General features: G+C 40.3%; 1 protein-coding gene across 1 annotated transcript in view; it reads right to left on the bottom strand.

Moving 5' to 3' along the window:
- Window positions 1–211: 211 nt before the first annotated feature.
- Window positions 212–21,441, bottom strand: part of SNX31 (sorting nexin 31) — an 80,985-nt gene continuing 59,755 nt past the window's right edge. The window contains exons 10-14 of the mRNA XM_052651797.1: window positions 20,010–20,213; window positions 12,213–12,326; window positions 8,665–8,742; window positions 3,018–3,074; window positions 212–301 (exon numbers count right to left, since the gene is read on the bottom strand). Of these exons, the coding sequence (XP_052507757.1) occupies window positions 212–301; window positions 3,018–3,074; window positions 8,665–8,742; window positions 12,213–12,326; window positions 20,010–20,213 (543 nt within the window). The remainder of the gene's footprint in view (window positions 302–3,017; window positions 3,075–8,664; window positions 8,743–12,212; window positions 12,327–20,009; window positions 20,214–21,441) is intronic.

Genomic DNA, 21,441 nt, shown 5'->3' with positions numbered 1-21,441 from the left:
GTTTAAAAGTCATTAAAAACAAATTGTATAACTTTGGTTTCCATTTTCTTTTAATCTTGAAATAAACAGAGTTCTGAAGTAGTCTTGATGAATATGGTCCATCCAGGAAAAAGATGGGACGGCTCACATTTCTTCTATAGGTGGTAGGAAGCCAAGCCCTTTCACGGTCAAGATCACCTTTAAGGCCATTTTAAGAAGTTAGACTTTGTCTTCAAAGATCTTCCTTTACGTTCCCAAAACCACAGTCAACTTCAGCTATCTTAATCTTGCTTTTTCTTGGCGGAAAACTAGAATAGTCTTTCTGTTACAAAGTAAACAGAGAGGTCAGAAATACATATGAGAGGAAGTAATTTCCATAAAAACAATAATAGTTAAAAAGCCAAAGATTAATATTAAAAAGGCAACAGAAAGGTTATATCTGTTAAGCAATGATTGTTTTAAATGGTTTTACCCTGGATTTCCCTGGTGGTAGAGTGGATAGGAATTCATTTGCCAATGCAGCGGATACCTGTTTGACCCCTGGTCCAGGAAGATTCCACCGTGTCGCTGAGCACCTAAGCCCCTGCACTGCAACGAAGAGTAGCCCCCCTCACCACAACCAGGGAAGACACAGCGCAACCAAGCAAATAAATAATTTTTTTTAATGGTTTTTATCCTGTAGCAGCTGTGTTTCAGGAGTAGGTATACATCTGTTACTGCTGAGGGTGTCCCCTACTGGTATGAAGAGGCATGTCCAGAGCACCTTTGCAGGCATTGGAGTGTCTCCAGGTAACACTCGAACCCTGCCTCTCCTATCTTTTCCTCATCTGTTAAAGACATAGGACTTTCTGTCTTTACTTTCACCAAAATCGTTAGTGCACATCACTCATAAAGTTTTACAAAAAAGGATTATAGACATTTTAACATACTTTAAGAAGTTACGGTTGCTGCAGACCTTCAGTGAGTGAATAGTCGACTTTCAGTGTTTATAAACTCTCTAAGACAGAGTCACGGAGACTGGGTTTTGGCCCTGGTGACGTAAATGTGTGGCAGCTCACCAGAGCAGCTACAATTCCCCCCCACCATGAGGAATTTGTCTTGATAGGCCTCATGGCAGAGTAGTTAAAGGAACAACAGCAACAAAAATTTTATTTGTTAAATAACAAAGGGTGTTTGGGCATAGATACTTACTCTGTCATTTACCAGCTGAGTGACCTTGGGCAAGTTACTTAACCTTTCTTCTGTTTCAGTTCCCTTGGCTACAAACCAAAGATGATGATAATATCTGGGTTGCTGTGAGTTATATGTGGAAAGCAATTATAACAGTACCTAGCTCAGGTTTAGCTCTCTATAAAGGTTGGCTAAAGTAAGTTGGAATTCAATATAGTTGGGCACCAGGCTCCCTTCCAACCTGCTGGCCCTGCTCAGAGCATCACAGAGGCTCACCTCCTTAGCACTGCTGTTCATCTGCGCTGACTGGCATCTCTGTCATTCTAGGACAGTGGCTCTCGAACTCAAGCGTGCATCAGACTCATTTGGAGGGCTTGCCCAATACGATTGTTGGGCCCCAGCCCCAGAGCTTCTGGTCCAATACAGTTGGGGCCTGAGAATTTGAATTTCTAGTAAGTTCCCAAGGGATGCTGACCCTGATGGTCTAAGGACCCCACTCTGAGAACCACTCTTTTAGAGTAATGGTTTCAATCCTGGCTGTACTTTAGATCACCTGGGCAGCTAAAAAATCCCACTGCCAGGCCCCTCAGAAAAACTTATTAATAAATCAGAGTCTCTGAGAGTGGGGCTCAGCCATCATGTTTTTTGAGCTCTTCAGGTGATACCATTATAGAGCCAACTTTGAGAACCACAGCTCTATGCCATACTATGCTGCTGACATGGATGAATTTAAGTGATGAAATTATCTTAAAGATAAAGAAGAAGTTTGGTGCAGTGTTTCCCAATGGCATTCTTGCTATAAATGCTGGTCTACTGGATCCATCTTTTGGGGTGGGAATTTGCATTTTAATAAGCACCGCAAGCATCCCTTATACACATCCAGTTTTTTGATCTGCCTGAAGACACACAGCCAGTAATTGGTGGAGTTCTCACTGCCTGTCTCTGATGTAAGCATCCAGAAGTGCTGTTATTATGTAAGAGAGAGAGGTCTGCTTTTAGTCTGTGTTTAAAATTTTTCTCTGAGCTTATCCACTCCAGGAAGGACCTTATATATTTATAAATACTGTACTTATATACTAACTACATTTATACACACAGCAGGCTCTGTGGCAGGAGCTGAACCAATAATGAATCCCATTCAATGCTACTTAGAGGCCACCTTTATTTCATTCACCCCCACTAAGATCCGAACCTCAAAAGGAAGAGTTAGTTAAGGACACAGATATGGAATCAGACTGCCTGCTTCCTTCTACCACTGATAACTGTGCAACCTGGAGCAAATCACCTAACCTCTCTGTGTCCCAGTTTCCTCAGCTGATTTGAGGAATAGTGATACAGTACCAATGATACAGAATCATGGTGAGGATAAGTGTGTTAATCCACAGAAAAGTACTTTGACATGGTGTCTGGCCATGAGTGTATTCATGCTTTCTATTACGATATTTACTGCTCCTGTTGTCTGCACAGCAGACCTAAACGCTTGAAGAAGCAGTTTATCCACTTAAAGGCTGTTTTATACAGAATACACTGCAGAAAGTCTATGAAACTAAAACATACATATGAGAAAGAACATTAAAAAAAAACTGCATGGAGTAAAGAAGAAAATCACTAGAGTTTTGTGTTCTTCTTGGAACATTTGTATATATAAATTCAAGAAAGCATTTCTCCTAGCCCAACTGAGTTCTACAGTAAAAACACTATGTTTCTGTGATGGTTGTCCAATTGGACCAGCCTGCATGGAGGAGCTTCTGAGAAAGAGAATTCTGGCTTAATCTTAAAAGTAGAATGACTTTGGTTACTTAAAAGGGGAAAAACAGGCAGATTTATCAAAATTATAATATACCCATTACATAATTTTACTCACAGACCTGGTTTTGTTGAATGTGGTATTTTTTACTTTTGCCTTGTTCTGGAACTTCAATCTGCTAAATAGATTAGTGAAATGTCAGTCAGCACAGCCAGAGAAGCGAGCACACAAATAATCTATTTAACCAGCACATTTCTCCTTCCACAATAATCCTCTTAATGGTCCCGAAGGCTGCCAGTCAGCAGGACACCTGCTTGTCATCTGCACAGTCCCCCTTCGTTTGCAAGTACCTCAGCGTTTCAGAAACTGAGTCCCTGAAAGTGAAGTGAAGCTTAATGTTTAACGTTGGTGGCTGCTATGGATTTTGTGATTTAACACAGCTTTTAAAAGGACTTCACACAAAATGAACTCCTAAATCCAGAAATAATCCACCGAGCTCCAATCCATATGCTGAACCAAAGCCAAATGGGGCTCTGATTAATCAAAAGGCATCATTAATCAAGAGAAGACTCAAACTGAAGTTTAAGATGCTTGAATATACCTCATGCACATAAGGTAACCTTAATATAACAGTCAGGGGCCCAGCAGAAAGCAGATGGCTTACTCCCAGGGTAACTGAGGGAGTTTTCTACAACGAACTGCTTAATGGAGGTGGGGGAAGGATTAAAGTGCACCAGTGAAAGGATGTAGCGAGTAGCGAGGGGCTGGGGTGGGTGTGGGTTCTCACCACTTCTGGGTCTGAAGGGGTGAGGGGAGCAGCTGGTACTGGAACCAGAGCGGCTGAAGCAGCAGGTAGGAGAGGTCGCTTCAGGAGCTGTGGCACCCAGTCGAGGACTGGGCCAACCGCAGAGACCCAGCAGGGACGGAGTTGGAGAAATAAATACCCTGGTCTCCATCTCCTCCCACCTCACTGGCTTTCCCCATGGGTGACCCCGGTTGGAAGCTGGAGGTCAGGGGGTAAAGTCATAGCACACCAAGGTCAGTCCCCTAGCCAGGGTTTAGGGGAAAGGACTCTTAGGCTTTTCTTATATTGGGTTGGCCAAAAAGGTCATTCAGGTTTATCCAAGCATACTGAAAAACCTGAAAGAATTTTTTAGCCAGCCCAACAGAAAAAGAAAAGAACTACTGTTGAACTATGCTTTCGGCGTGTATCTCAGCTTATCACTCTATCACCCTAAATGTCTCTTTACTAATTGCTTTTCTTTTCCAACAAATAAACTCCTTGACTCTGGATTCTCAGTTTCTAGCCACTATATATGGTAAATATAGGCATCGGTAAATGATAGAATGAGGGGGTGAATTAACTAAGTTGCTTATTATTCATGAGATCATGTCCCCCTATATACAGTGGGATGTTACAAAATAAGTGAGATAAATAACATGGTACTGCAAAAGAGGGTTAATTTTTAACTATGATTAACTTATTTTTTCCTGTAAAATATATCACTTTGAAGGATACATAGGACTTCCTTTAGGTTAGTATTCTCAATAGAGATGTCCATATATTTGCAGCCTATCTCAATAGTTTTAAAAAATCATTATTAGGTCTTGATAAATGAGAAAGTAATGTTCCGATGCCTTGTGTTTTGTTATTTTATCATTTTACAGCATTACTTGATAGTGTGTAAGTAGTCTTGTGCAATGAAATACAGAAGTTGGGGGAAACTTCTTGGAATTTTTCTCTCTCCTAGTCTCCTTCCCTTCCTTCTCCCTATGTAAAAATGAAACACACTAGAATTGTTCAGCAATTTCTGATATAGCTTGTTTCCTTGACTCATTTCAGTAGGCTTTTTATATTTTATATACCAGGGTGATAAAGTTGGAGGGGGGGAGTTAATCCTTTTTTCATAATGCGGGATTCCTGCACTCTCTCTCTCTCAACAGAGTTTCTGTTGATAGCATAACCCTTCATTCCTTCGCCTCTGGCTCTCTGAAACTGTCTTCCTGCTATGCTTGGACCATTCTTGTGATGGCTGTAATGTCAGTACCTTTTCTGTTTTCTGAACAGGACAAGCTGCCAATCCTACAACATCAGATAGCACTGGCCTTGGTGCTTCCCCTTCTCCTCACATAACAGGAACACACTTCAGAGCACCCAGTGGCCTTTTACACTGTCTGATCTTGCCCCCAGTGAAAGAGAAGTGGAGAGAGAAATATATATGGTTATGGTAACTGGGAGGGGAGGGGAGGTATGAGGCAAGCTGGAGTCAGACGGCCGCCTTGTTCTTTGCCATTTTTCAGAAGACCAATTTAGAGATTCAGACCCACTGTTAAGTAAACCTAAGGAAAAGTTATATAAACTAATAAAAACAAACTAGGTATAGACTATTTTAAAAATAGTTTTGCAATTCAGAAAATATTTACTAGCATATTTCTGATAACTCTCATATATTCCGATCATGGTTTAATATATAAATAATGATAATTATAATGATGATAATACACTTTCAGAAGCTCCTTAGGAATGAAAGTGAAAGTCACTCAGTCCTGTCTGACTCTTTGCAACCACATGAACTATACAGTCCATGGGACTCTCTAGGCCCGAATACTGGAGTGGGTAGTCTTTCCCTTCTCCATGGGCTCTTCCCAATCCAGGAATCGAACCAGGGTCTCCTGCGTTGCAGGCAATTCTTTACCAACTGAGCTATCAGGGAAGCCCTTATATCCTGTATGCAGGGAATACACGTACTACATAAAATCCACCTTTCTTTTCTTGGTGTCTTGTCTTCTTTACATAGCAGAGGTTGCTGTTAGCCTACTCCATTATTCATTCTGTTGTTTCTTAGTAGTAACACCCACATTTATTTGGAAAGACAGCATACTCTGCAAAAAGACTACGTTTACCAGACTTCCTTACAGCTGGGGGTAGGGGGCCTGCGATATGACTAACTCTTGGACAACGAGCTATAAGCAGAAGTTTTATGTGAGACTTCTGAGACCCCTCATTAAAGAAAAAGGGTGAGTGCTTCTGCATACTCTCCTCATACTTGTTGTCTGGAATGTGCATGTAATGGCTGGATCTCCAGCAGTCATCCTGGGCATGAGGTAAAAGCCACACACTGAAGATGGCAGAGCAGAAAGGTCTCTGGTGACACCACACAGGCCCATTCTGCCTGCTTCTGGGCTTTTAGATGAGGTAGAAACAGACTTTTATCTTGCCCAAAACACTTATTTTGTCTTGTTTTGTTTTTTGTTATTGGCAGTCAAAATTACTCCTAACTAATATAGTTTATTTTCAAATAAAATAATCCTTTAATTTTGTTCTAGTTAAAAGTAGCAAATATTGAAAAAAAATCAATTTAGGTTTTTGTATAAGAGCACAGCTCTAAGAATAATGTTACACATTTTTCTCCTTTCTGGTTTTTCAATTAATACTGCCTTAAGAATTTAACGCTTTTTTGGCTGCAAGTTTATATTTTTCTTTAGCGCATTCATTTGACTTCAAATCTTAATCATCTCATAAGTGGTTCAAGTCTTAACCTTTGAAACCATTGCCTAAAGCTAACTAAGCTAATTAACTCTAAGTTAGTTAGCACTCAATTTCTTCTTTCACGTCTTCCTTCTTACCAGGATAAAAGAGTACTATTTAATCTCTCAAGGGACCATCTGCTTTATTTATGGGGTTCAGTTGGTTACAGTTTTCTCAGTTTTTCTTTCCCTCCCCAGATTCTTCACAATTATAAAATCTTTTAATTTATTCTGCCTTGTAAAATTTTAGTCTATGAGACTTCTATAAGTGATAGGTGTCAATTCAGGCTTTATATGTTTTGCCTAGAAAATGAGTAAATGTCACAGTCTAACATTTATATGGTTACTTTAAGCTCCATAAAGTGACATGTTCTTATCAACTGTACTTTGCGAGGAGATCCAGTCAAAGTTCAAAGAGATAATCTGTCTTTTCTATCTCCTTTCCAGGGTCCCATTCTACCCAAGGGTTTGTATTAATAGATGAAACTCCAGACTAAAATGTGGGCTATTCCTACAACATTCTCTTGAAATGTGAACTATTTCAACACCATCCAATTTTCAGAGGAAAAATCTTCACTTCTTTCTAAGAACCAACATAAGGAAAGAAATACAGAGTTTGTGAAAATAAAACTTGATGAGTATTTGGGTAAGGCAATACAAGTTTTATTGACTACCATGCTGCTTTTGCTATCAGTCACCAAGATAAATTATAGATTTTAATTTGCATGCAAATCTATGGAATATGATGGTGTGGTTGTTTTTCTTGAAAACTTTAAATAGGTTACTACTTCCTCTTATTGTAGAGAAAACTCTTAGATATTCATTGTACAAGTATTTCCTGCATCAAGTAGCTTACACTTTATCAAACCATATTTGAGAGCACTTCCCCCTTTTAATGGGGGTACATTAATTGCTTTTCTCTCTGTATATACACATACATATATAAAATGATACATGATATATTTATGTTTATACATATTTATCATATACATATATTTAAATTGAGCCCTAAACGGGTCCATCCTTCTTAGGAGGTTAGATTTTATTATGCTTTAAAAAAAAAAAAAAAGCATCCTTGATTGTTTTATAGGTGTGATTTGCTATTCTCTAGCACATTTTAAAGTGTTCAAACCCCAAGGGGCAGTGAATTTTATCTTCCCTGGGAAAATACTTTGAGTTCTAGAAGAAAGAAAAGTAAGTATAAAATGCAACATTTTTCTGAGGAAAAAAGCTGCAAAGTCAAGTAAAGATCAATGTTAAACTAAAGGTATAATCCGCCCTCTTATAATACACTAAAATTATAATATTAGGAAAAGTTTTCAAATATTTTCTGTTGTATTTTTAAAGCCCAGTGTGTTATCCTACAAGAGAATTATGTTTATAAATGTCATTAAAAAAAATCAAACTGTACTGTCTTACTTGGGACAAGCTTGTATCCTGATGGTGACAAGGCAAGTAGAAAGTTTAGAATCTCAGGAACTCTCTTTACAGCCCCAGCACCAACACTTGCAGTGAGTAACTACGCCTTTATTGAAGAGGTGGAGACAAGAAAAATAAATTTTACACTGAGAAAAAATTATAGCCTTGAGAACTTCTTTTACTTGATGGCTTCTCCCAACTGCTAAAGGCATTTTAATTTGGTACAGTGGAAGTATCAAGAGGCTGTGAGGTCTATCTAGAGACAAAACTTCAGAGCTTATTTAAGCTCTTACCTGCCGTGCTGATTCTGTCCATGTTGTTGCTTTTATGGTAAATCTGGAATCTTCCATTTGGGAGAAGGCAGAAATACAAGGATACAGAGTAGAGGGTTAGCAAGTTCTCAGCAATCCAAGGACAACTGACTTCTCCCTGGGAAATTGGCTTGAATTCTGAAGACTGAGCTCCCAGAGAGCTGAGAAGCTCACTTATGGGCAGTTGGGTTTGTCCCTGGATTTGAAAGACCCTGATGCTGGGAAAGATTGAAGGTGGGAGGAGAAGGGAACGACAGAGGATGAGATGGTTCAATGGCATCGCTGATTTGATGGACATGAGATTGAGCAAGCTCTGGGAGTTGGTGATGGACAGGGAAGCCTGGCGTGCTGCAGTCCATGGGGTTGCAAAGAGTCAGACATGAGTGAGCGACTAAACTGAACTGAACTGGAAGACCAGACTCGCTGTGTCCGGGGAAATTCATCAGTGCAGTTTAGTGCCAGCTGATGGTGGAAACAAACTGAAACACAGACACAGATAAAAGCACTTACCATTTCTGGATTCTCTGCAGCTTGCTTTACCATCTTTTCTGAGATCATTTTTTTCAAGCAGCTACTCAGCAAAAAAGCCTAAGAAACCCAGAAATAAAGAACTCTCTCAGTTAAAGACTTCATTCTCTTCCTTCCCTCTTCGTACTGAGAAGCAGGTTTTGTGCCCTGTCCTCCAAAAGTATGCTTTTAAGAATTTAGAGTTCTTTGACTTTCATTAATTTTGTAAGATGTAACCAGCAAGTAACCATAAAGTTTCTCAATTACAGGGATATACTTGCAGTATATTTTTTAAAAGATAAATTAAAAATGACCAGGATCTCATTACTAATCTTTTTCAAAACTGCTCCCTTACATCCCATTTTTTCCCATTACTTTGTAAACAGCTCATGTTTTATGAGCAACAAATAATAAAAACCGATTCCAATCACAATCAAATCACAAGATGATAGTCAATCTTCTATTTATATATAATTATTGAGAGACCTATAAGTAGGCATACATATTAACCTGTTTGAAAGGCTAGATTAGCACCTTATGGCTCTTGCTGAAGACAAAATTAGTCGTTTTTCTTCCTTTTTAAAATTTCCTGGTATTTTTAGTCATTCACTGTCAAGACTGACCATTGCCCCAAACACCACCTGTGGCTTATCGACGGCTCATCACTGCTAGTGGCAAGACACACGTCATATACATCTTGCTGCACAAAAGCTGGGGCTTTCCTTTCTCTAGGAACTTTACCCCATGTGCCAAACTTAAGGTTCCCCTGTGATTTTCCCTTTTGCTCTTTTCCCACAGATTCTTTTATTCCCCCTCATTTTTCTGCTCTCAATTCTTGGACTACTCATTTCTCATTTGGCCCCACTGAGGTTTCAGACAACAGAAGCTCAAAGCTTGAGGCTAGAGAAATTTAGTATAAATTGTGCTCAAGGATGGTCCCTGAACTTGGGGGTGAGGGGATGACAGAGAGGAGGAGAGGGGAGAGGGAGGGAAAGGTCGGGTTATGGCAGCTGATGTACAGGCCTTTTGGAGGACAGGACACACAAAGTGGAACTAGAGGGTGAAGGCGCTACACAGAGGGGGCGTTTCAGAGTTTTACAGAGATGGGCTGCATTTTATTTAAGCGGAGAGAAAAGAGGGGAAAGAAAGAGTTGCCACCAATAAGGAAAAGAGTCACGGATGTGGGGTTTATACACAGACACAAACCTTGCCTTCCTGCTTTAGCTAAGAATGAACCCTGTTTATCTGTGCATATATGTCACCCATGAAACATCGGGGTACGAAACAGGTAGACGACAGCAAACCCTGAGCCGATGCAGCTAGGAGGGGTGTTTAATGGTGTCTCACAGGGTGTAGACCTTCCATCCGCCTATACAACTGAAGCCCAGGTGCCTAGAGTCTGTGCTCAGCAACAAGAGAAGCCGCCGCAGTGAGAATCCAGAGCACCGCAACGAAGAGTAGCCCCTGCTCCCTGCAACAAGAGAAAGCCCAAGTGCAGCAACAGAGACCCCCACAGCCAAAAATAAAACATAAGCAAATCAATAAATCTCACTCTCTATATATGAAGACTAGGCTTCCGTTTAAAGGGCCGAGGAAAGAGTTGGGCCAAGTCTTCTTTCTGTATTTGCAAGGCACACAAACCACATTTCTGCCTTTTGCAGAAGTAGCCCTTGGGTGCACATCGATAAATCCGTACTCCAAAGGAAATAAGACCTTACTAGGACTCTTTTCAAAGGATGTTTATTGCACCTCTCCTTAGTGACTTAAACTCATTTGTACAGACTAGATTAAAAGACCATAATAAAATTTAACTACCGCACTTAGCATTCAGAGGGAAGGGGGTGGTTTCGCTGCCAAAATCTCTCTGTGTGTTTCCACGTAACTGCAGATCTTGCCTCAGCAAACCATCCTACCACTTCCCTAAGATGTTTTATATTTAAGGTGAACCTGGGGGACCATTTCTTTAACCTGGGATTTTGATTTAGTACTTTGTTTTTCAGAGGACATGGATATCTATTATCTCTTGATCAGAACTGTACTAGTGGAGTGTTAAAACTGAGCTTTGGTTGCCTAAAACTGGAATGCTGCATGGAACACAGAACTGAATGTGATCACCAGGTGCAGTAGTAAAGAATTTGCCTGCCATTGCAGGAGATGTGGGTTCAATCCCTGGGTCAGGAAGATCCCCTGGAGGAGGGCATGGCAACCTGCTCCAGTATTATTGCCTGGAAAATCCCATGGACAGAGGAGTCTGAGCAAGTGAGCCTGAGCACACACACCAGGTACTCAAGTTGAATATGATGTTGATGCAAAGATTACTTTGCTATTTTGGTTTTGTTTTAGAACACTTGTAGTTTTGACTCCAAATTGAAATAGTTTAAGTTAGCTAAGTAAAAAGAATTTCCAATTGGATTTGGCATATAGAAAATTAGATTTTTAATGGATTTTTAATTTAAAGTAGTTCACATTTACTTCAGATTTAACTATTGCTACCCAAAAGCCATTGTCCCTCCTTCCCTAGTAACAGAACCCTGATTTGGGAATTTCAAAGTACCCAGCTCTAGGCAATGACTCATGCTTATCTTAAGTTGATTATGAATCCTGTTCCTCTATGATAAATGCTTGATTCCCAGATTCCCTTGAAGCCAGACTCCCTTGAAGCTAGGAGTGCTCATGTGACCCAGTTCTGGCCAGTAAGACAAAATGGAAAGTCTACTGGGGGGGGGTGGGGGGAGTGATTCTGGGGTATGACTTTTGCTTTTTTCTACTTGGAAAAGGCCAAAAGAATTATAGGGATGCCAACATCTCCCTCTAGTATTCTTACTAAGTGAGATGATAAAAATTTGTATTGTATAAGCCAGGGGTTGGCAAACAAATCTCGCCCTATCCACTTGTGTTTATAAATAAAGTTTTATTGGAACACAGCTATACCCATTTGTTTATATATTGTCTGTGGCTTCTTTTGTGCTATAGCAATAGAGTTAAGTAGTTGCAACAGAGACCATATGGGCCTAAAAACCTAAAATGTTTACCATCATTGATTCCTCGAGAAGTTAACTAATCCATGGTCTAAGTCACTGACAGTTGAGTCTTCTGTTACTTGGTAAATAAATTTATTTCTAATTTATATGAAAGCTTTGGTGACGAGTAAAACAAAACAAGTCTGAGAGCCGGCTCACTGGAAAATACCCTGATGCTGGGAAAGACTGAAGGCAAAAGGAGAAGAGGGCAGTGGAGGATGAGTTGGTTAGATAGCATCACCGACTCAATGGACACGAGTCTGAGCAAACTCTGGGAGATAGTGAAGTACAGGGAAGATGGGCATGCTGCAGTCTACGGGGCCAGAACAAGTAGGACCTGACTTAGCAACTGAAAAACCACAAAATAAAACAAAACCAAAACAAACAAATGGTATTACAGGCCTAAAAGTGCATGCGTGGCATACTCTAATATTCTGCTCCACTTGGGTTAGGGCAAGGTGCTTTGTCCACCCCAGCATGCAAGAGAGCATTTAGCACTGAAGGTTTTCCTACTCTGCCCTGAGACCTTACCTGTTTGGTGTAAATAACAAACCACCGCCAGTGACTATCCTCGCAATACTGAAATCTGAGCTCTAAGTTCTGGTTGAGAGTTTGCTGTGGCCCATCCGTATCCAGCAGAGTCCCCTACAAAGGAAAAGATGTTACTTGACATTCAGCAGGAATTTAAATGGCTATTATGTACTGCACAAAATATCAAAACAAGTGAGAATATCCCTATACCCAAGATGCCATCAGCCTTTTGGGGAGCCATGAACGTACAATAAATCATCATAGTTTGATGTAAGTATTATAAGGGAAGCAAACACAGGTCTATGGAAGTGAACAGGATGGACGTCTAATCCAGACTAGGAGGTAAAGAAGTTCTGGTGGGGTGAGAGTGGAGAGAGAGTGTTATCTGAGCAGAAGAATAAATTATTCAAGTTTGCTGTGTGTTTTTTTGAGGGAGGGGTGTGGTGGTAACAAGTAGTTCCCAGTAGAAGACAAAATAAACACAGATGCACTGAGGCACAAGGGAGCCTGGCACACTAGAATGTGGCTGAATCATTCACTGTGATGGATGGGGGGCTGAGAGAGGAAGGGCAGGGCCAGAGCCTGGAAGCCTGGTAGGAAGCACCTGTGATTTTTGCTTTACAGCATCGATCGCTTTTTCTTCTGGTACTAGAGTTTCAAATTCCCTTGGGAAAAACTTTTCACTGTGGCTCTCAAGCTAGGACAGTCAGGAAATGCTGCCCTCTTGGAGGGTGGCACGTGACCCAAGCTCAAGCCAACTGGATAAATACTCTGGGTCTCTCATTTGATTCCAGGGCAGAAGGATCCAAAGAGCAGGTCCTGAAAAAGAATCCCTGTTTTCTAGAAATCTTGAGCTCCTCTGGTTCTTGGTTATCCTGAGCCTCTATTTCAGTCTTTTTTTTTTTTTTTCCACCCTTTCCTTGAAATCAGTGGATTATCTCATACCCCTCTAATAAATCCTTTTTTTTTTTGTTTCCCCACAAAAGCCAGAAGTTTTGGTTTCTACTATTTGCTACCAAAAGAGCCCTGGCTGTTACAGGTTTTACAAGCTAAGTGAAGGAGTCTGAACTTTATCTTAAGGGCAACAGGCCATTTTGTTAAAAGATTTTAAAAGCTGAATAATAACACAAATTTGTATTTTAGAACTATGGGTCTGGCAGCATCAATATAAAAAACTGAACTGAGAAACAGCTGTTTTCAGACATAGAACAGCAGAGAATGCAGAACTGTCAACCCTGAGAAGCAGAAAACAAGTAAGGTGAGCCCTGTAGTTACCCAGTTTACTGCCTGGAGGAGTTTCCAAGACTCAGCACAGGGAGGGAAACCCAGAGTCCAGAGGTCTTGCTAAGTTGGTGAGAAAGAGACAAAAATCTGTGAAGTGGTGGTTAGAATTTATGGGATAGAAGGTAAAAGACAAAGGTTTTACATAGAGCAAGAGCTCCAGAGAGCACCTTTCAAATCTCTTTTGCTAAATAATGATTTGTGCATGCATGGGAGATGCACAGATTTGCATCTGGGAAGTCTGGGGAAAGAACCACTGAAAAGCAGCAGGTTGAACAATTCCAAAAGCTCTTAAACCAGCCTGGAAATAGTTTCTATCAACCTGAGTAGAGATAACATAATAAACAAGACAGGGAGAGTTCTAAGAATGGCAGCTATTAAGTAAAGTACTAAATTAGTCCTCCAAACTTCTCTTGATCTGCCTTAAGAAAGCTTAAAAGCAAGTTTCAAAAAAATAAAACTAATTCCAAGTAATTTAATTGTGTGACAGAACAAAATCCAATCTTCTTTAAAGGAATACAATAAAATCCAGCATTCAACAACGTAAAATTCACAGTGTTTGGCATACCATAATAAATTACCTGGTGTGCAAAGTATGAGATAAGTGTACTCTGCAAATAGGAGAAAAATCAATCAATAGACATGTCAGAGCTGATGGAATTAGTAGACCATAATATAAAAACAGTTATTTTAAATATGCTCCACACCCTCAAAAATTTAGAAAAAATAGCATGATAAGGAGAGAAATGGAAGATATAAAAAAGACCTTAATGGCCTTCTAGAGATGAAAAATTAAGTATAATTGTAGAAATAAAAGTATAACGAATGGGAAAGACACACATTATATGCTACAGAAGATTGATGACTTTGAAATTATGACAAGAGAAACCACCCAAAATTAAGCACACAGAGAAAAAAAGACTGAAATAAAACCACAATGAGATACTACTTTACATCCATTAGAACGGCCATATTTTTAAAAAACTTAGATAATAACAAGAACAGGCAAGGATATGGGGAAATTGGAATCCTCTTATGTTGCTGGTAGGGATGTAAACTGGAGAAGACACTGTAAATGACAGTCCGGACTTTCCTCAACAAATTAACCATAAAAGTTAACCACTATGGTGAATTACCAGCAATTCCACTCCTCAGTATATACCCAAGAGAAACGAAAACCTATGTCCACATAAAAAAACTTATGCACAAATGTTCATAGTAGCATAATTCATAACAGTCAAAAGGTAGAAACAGCCATCAATGGACAAGTGGATATATCTGTACAATGGAATATTATTTGACCATAAAAAGGAATAAATACTGATATATGCTACAACAAGAATGAGCCCTGGAAACATTAGGTAAAAACACCAGTATGTTGTTTTTGAATTGTTCAATCTGCTTTTGGAATTGTTCAACTGGCTGCTTTTCAGTGGTTCTTTCCCCAGACTTCCCAGATGCAAATTTGTGCATTGCCCACACATACACAAATCATTATTTAGCCAAAAGCTTTGAAAGGTGCTCTCTGAAGCTCTTGCTCTATGTAAAACCCTTGTCTTTAGTCTTTAATCCCATAAGTTTTAACCACCACTTCACAGATTTTTATCTCTTTCTCCTCAACTTAGCAAGACCTCTGGTCTCTGTTTGGGTTTCCCTCTCAAAAAACATTCACAAGCACCATGTATGATTCCATTAATATGCTAAGTTCAGAATAGGCAAATCTATAGAGGCAGAAAGTAAATTAGTGGTTTCCTAGGCCTGGTGACAAGGAAGTAACAAATAAAAGGTATGGAGCTTCTTTTTGAGGTCTTCTAAAATTGATTGTGATGATAGTTACACAACTCTGAATATACTGAATGCTACTGAGTTGTACACTCTATATTGTGTGGAATGTGAATAATATCTTGATAAAGCTGTTACAGAAGAAGAGAATGATGATGTGGTATTGGTAGAGGGATCTATGCCTCCCTCTGTGTGTCTACACAAAGATCCATGGAACAGAACTAGACCCACACAAATGTGCCCAACTGATTTTTTACAAAGGTATGACAGCAATTCAATTGAAGAAAGATAGCCTTTGCAACAAATGGTCCTAGAGCAGCTGGACGTCCATAGGCAAAAAAGGGAACTTTGGCAAAGAATTTAGACTTGACACCGAAAACACAATAAGGAAAAACAACTCCATCAAAATTAAAGTCTTTTGCTTTGCAAAAGACCCTGTGAAGAGAATGAAAAACTACGAAGTGAGAGAAAGTACTAGCAAGCCACATATCGAAAAAGGACTAGTATCTAGAATGTAAGTGCTCTCAAAACTCAATAGTAAACAAAAAATCCAATTGGAAAATGGGAGCGATTATGAAGACATATCACCTAAGATGATACCCAGATGGTAAATAAGCACATGAAAAGCTGTTCAACATCGTTAGCCATGAGGGAAAGGCAAATTAAAATCCCAATTAAATACCAATACACACTTACCAGGATGACTAAATAAAAAATAATGACAATGCCAAATGCTGATGAGAAAGTGGAGAGACTGGCTTGCTCATACATCGCTGGTGGGAATGTATAATAAATTGGCACAGCCCCCTTGAAAACAATTTGGCAGTTTCTTAAAAAATTTAACACACAACTTCCAACAATTGCACTCCTAGGCATTTATCCCAGAGAAATGAAAACTTGTGCTCAGACAAAAACCTATGAATCCATATTTATAGAAGAAGCTTTATTCATAATAGCTAATAACTGGAAACAACCAGGTATCTTTCTTTGGGTGAGTGTTTTAAAAAATTGTGCCTATTCTATATCAGGGAACACTGCTCAGCTGCCAAAAAAAAAACAAACTACTGATATATACACACCGAGCTGAATGAATTTCCAAAGAATTATGCTGAGTAAAAAAATTCCCAAAGACTACGTACTGTGTGATATGTTCATGTAACATTCTTTTATTTTTTAAGGTAACAAATTCCTTGCTTTTATTTTATGTTTACCTCCTAAAACACAGTCAGTTCTTGTTGTTCACACTAGCTATGTTCTATAGTCACCACAAGCACTGCATTAGTGAGTTCTGATACACAGTCCAAGGGGAAATATAGGTTCAGGTTCTTGTGAACCTCTGGTCACAATATCTGCATCAATTGACCGGTGCATAACCTTGTCTTATGTGTGTGAGTGTTTGTTTTTTCTAACTGAGGTCATAATTGATGTGCAAAAAAACGGCACATATTTAATGTACACAATTTGAAGAGTTTGGACATATGCATGTATCCATGAAATGATCACCACAGTCAAGTCATAGATAATCCATTATTTCCAAAAGCTTTATAAAATATTCTTGAAATGACACAATATGAAAATGGCAAACAGGTTAGGGTTGCCAGGGGTTCAAGAGGGATGTGAGTGGGAGTAAGTGGATGCAGCTATAAAAAGCTAACATGAAAGATCCTTGTGATGATGGAAATGTCTCAACTTTTCATTGTATCAATGTCAGTAGCATGGGTGGTGATACTGTACTCTAGTTTTGAAAGATGTAATAATTGAAGAAAAGTGGGTAAAGTGTATGCAAAACCTCTGTAGCATTTCTTTCAACTACATATGAATCTATAATTATATCAAAATTAAAAGTTTACCTTTTAATTAAAAAATAATTAACTGTTGAAAGCAAAAATAATTATAACACAGTATGAGGTCTATAATATATGTAGAAATAATGTATGACAACAAATACCACAAAGGACAGAAGGGGCAAACAGAGGTACACTGTTGTAAGGTTTTTAAACTTTTTGTGAAATGATGTAATATTTGAAAATAGACTGTAATAAGTTAAACAGATGTATATTAAAGACTCAAGTAACCATAAATTTTAAAGGCGTGGATAAAAAAACAAGGGAACAAACAAATGTCTAAATAATAAAATAATCTATAAAAGACAAGAAGGAAAAAACTAACAAAATTTAAAGAAATGGACAAGTCTACAATTATATTTGAAGATTTTAACATGCCTGACAATAGCTGATAGAACACGTAGAGAGAAATGTGTAAGGATAGAGGAGACTTGAACGTCATTAACCACTTGATGGAACTGATATTTGTAGGGTTAGAGTTAGGGCAACATATGCATTCTCAACAGTGGCAGCATATACATTCTTCTTGAGTGCACACCGGACATTTCAAGATATACCAAACGTTGGCCACAAAAGAAGTTCCCATGGTTTAAATGGACTGAAATCATATGATGTGTTTTATTCTTCTGACCCCAAGAGGGTAAGAGTGGGGCAGTGAGAAGGGTTAGGAGGCTGTGGGATTTCATCCAGGCAGCAGATGTTGAGATCAAGACATGAGGGCAGAGAGAAAAGGAGAGTCTTGAAGGACAGCAGTGCCATAGGATGGTGCGAAGAGCTGACTCACTGGAGAGGCCCCGGATGCTGGGAAAGACTGAAGGCAGAAGGAGAAGGGGCCGGCAGAGGATGAGATGGTTGGATGGCATCATCGACTCAATGGACACGAATGTGAGCAAACTCCAGGAGACAGTGAAGGACAGGGAAGCCTGGCATGCTGCAGTCCATGGGGTTGCAAAGAGTTGGACATGACTTAGCAACTGAACACCACCACCAGTGTCATAGAACAGATAGGTCTGTCTGCATCAGCAATTAAAAATGTAACATAAGAGAAAAGTCAGGGGTAATTTCAAGATTGCTGATTTGGCAACCAGGGGTGGTGGTGGAAATCCTATTTATCAAGATAGGGGACACAGGAGGAAGAACCCTAGGTTGGGCATATGGAAAAGGATGAGTCCGGTTTGGGGAAAGGTTGAGCTTCAGGTGTCTGTGAAACTTGGTGAAAATGTCAAGAATGCGGTAGGAAATATTGGACCTGTTGACAGGTCATCTGGGAAACTGACTTTGGGAGATAAGTAGAGGAGAGATTCTAGAAATGGAACCCTGGGAAACACCAGCATTTCAGGAGTGGTCAGAGGGAGAGGCAACCCACAAAATTAGAGGAGGCAGCAGGGGGAGTCGTGAAAAGGAAGACATGATTGACATATCAAATGCTGCAGACAGGCCTGTCTCTCTGCCCTCACAGTACTGAGCCAGCTAAAAAAGTCCCCATGGGTGTCATGGATTTAGTAGCTGGGTGTTGTGGTTGCTTTAGTAGCGTTTTCTCTACTAGTTAATCTCCATTTCCTGTGTGAATGGGATAATGCCTCTTAGCTCACTGGGTTATGTTTAAGAACTTAATTAAGAAATGCTAATTACTTTTTTATAAATATTGACCTTTGTTTTCTCTTAATGAAACAAAAAAGAATTAAATAGCATATGTGTCATTGCCTAGCATAGCTGGTACAAAGTAAGCACTCAGTAAGTCTGGTCAGAAAGCTCTCTCTTGGGAGGACATGGCAATGCAAGTGTGATGCCAGAGATCCTTACGAATAGCTCCACTGGACTATTTACAATAGCTAGGACACAGAAGTAACCTAGATGTCCACTGGCAAATGAATGGATAAGAAAGTTGTGTTACATATACACAATGAAATATTACTCAGTTATATAAAAAAAAAAGAACACATTTGAGTCAGTTCTAATGAGGTGGATGAAACCAGAGCTTATTATACACAGTGAAGTAAGTCAGAAAGAGAAAGACAAATACTGTATATTAATGCATAAATGTGGAATTTTAGAAAGACGCTAATGATGATCCTACAGGCAGGGGAGCAAAAGAGACACAGGTGTAAAGAACAGAATTTTGGACTCTGTGGGAGAAGGCGAGGATGGGATGATCTGACAGAGTAGCATTGAAACATGTATATTACCATATGTAAAATACACGACCAGCTTGATGCATGAAGCAGGGCACCCAAAGCTAGTGCTCTGGGACAACCTAGAGGGATAGGGTGGGGAGGGAGGTGGGAGGGGGGTTCAGGATGGGGGACACATGTGTACCCGTGGCTGATTAGTGTTGACATATGGCAAAAACCATCACAATATTGTAATTATCCCCAATTAAAATAAATAAATTAATACTTTTTAATTAAAAAAAAAAAAGAATAGCTCTGCTGGGCAGCATTCAGTTTCCAAGCATAGAGCTCTTATTGGTACTGAGCACGTGTTAAGTGTTCAGTAAATGGTAGCTGTTATTTCTACATGTTGTTCTTACTTTAGATACCCTGCAAGCAGTAGAGAAGTCTGCTGTTGGAAGGTGAGAAGAGGAGTGTCTCTATAGCGAGAGTGAGGAACTTGTACCAGATAATAGGTAGGTTTTACTAGGTGATGCTTTGCGTGTGCTCAGTCGTGTCCGACTCTTTGCGACCCCCATGGACTGTAGCCCACCAGGCTTCTCCGTCCATGGGATTTTATGAGGCTTACTGTGGCTTAGATGCCAATCCACTCAAGGTACTGATTCAAATGGCAAACTTGTCTCCCTGATACCAGCACAGTCATCCAAAAGCACTAGGATTTTTAAAATCATGGATGAAGGCTTTAAATGATGGGAAAGGCAAGGTGCCAAGATACTCACAAGGAAAGTGACCTGCCAGCACTTCACTCTGTCCATCTGGAAAGTGACGTCCAGGGTCTGGTTATCAGGCAGGGTTATGCAGCAGCTGATCTCATTATTGCCGACAGAAAGAAGCGCCTGGCAGCCCGGTTCTGGGTGATCACAGGTGCAGGGTTCCAGCTGCACGTATCCATAGTGCCGGACCTCCCGGGCGAGCTCCAAAAACTGCTCCAAAGTGGGGTGGGGATGGAGAAAGCAAAAGACTGCTTGAAGCGGATGAAAAATCTCATGTCAGAAGCTACTGCCGTTCTAACACAACACCTGGGATGGAGTCACAGTGAAAGCACCTTTTTCTTCCGGGTGACGCAGATGAAGACAACGGCCCCGTGTGCTGACAGGGCTGCCCGAGTTCCTGGTGTGTGCGTCCTTGTTGACCATCATGTCCCTGCTCTTTTTACAGTGTTCAGACATAGTGGAAATAAAATATTCTGTGTGTGAACGATAAAGGAAGAAAAGAGTAGGATGTAATCGAATGAGTGGTTATGATTCTATCTCAGTAGATTAGAGCAGCAGAATAAACAAAAAGCGAATGCTTAAGGTGCTGTGTTTAAAAAGAAAAACAACTAAGCTGAGATCAAATTTTTACAGGCTGCTTTATATGCTGGTGGTATTCACTGTCAGAGACAGAGGCGTTGGAAACGGTAATGAAGTGAGGGCGAGAGTGAGTCTGCTAAGTCGAGTTTCACGGCCCCAAAGTGCCAACGGAATGTTGAACGTTGGTGACGTTTAAGGTTTAGCTTTTCCCTCTGCTTCTGTTGTTACGGAAGAACAGAGGACAGCTGCAGGTCACACCTGTGGTCCTGGCATCCTGTCCTGCTAATGTCTGTGGAGGACCTTTTGACAAAGTGATCATTGGCGACTGCCTGCAAGTAGCCTGCTATCAGTTTAGTGACCTCCACTTTGTTCTTGCAGCCTACACCGTGGTCCTATCTGATGGGGTGGAAGGTGTGTGTTCAGAGAAGGTAGTTCTCACTTTACCACATGGTTAAATCAGAAAGAAGGACACTCAGCAACAACCTGGCTCTTTCCCAATCCTTTCCTGAAGCAAGGTAACTTACACCTCCCTTTTGAGGGCTACGTGAGCGCTCTCTGATAAAGGGAAACGCCGTGAGGGACGGGTAACTCTCGGTACCAGGTGCCGGAAGGATTCCACTCCCTTCCAGCCACGTGTCGGCCCAGCTCATTGCGCTGAGGCTCATGCATTCAACTTAGGAGGTGCGTCCAGCTGCCGGACCTCCCTTTGGGTCGGGGGAGACATCAGAAACGACAGGTGGTGGGCAGATGTTACCTGTGTGGTGGGGACAGGGGCTGAGTAATCCCGCTGCTGAGCGTTTAGGGTAGTTTCATGGCTCTTGCTACGAAACCTCTTTTGTATTATATAGCATAAATCCTT

The sequence above is a fragment of the Budorcas taxicolor genome, chromosome 14 (assembly GCF_023091745.1).
Source record: "Budorcas taxicolor isolate Tak-1 chromosome 14, Takin1.1, whole genome shotgun sequence".
NCBI lineage: Eukaryota > Metazoa > Chordata > Mammalia > Artiodactyla > Bovidae > Budorcas > Budorcas taxicolor.
The sequence above is the reverse complement of the archived record's forward strand: the minus strand, read 5'-3'. Positions and strand labels throughout refer to the sequence as shown.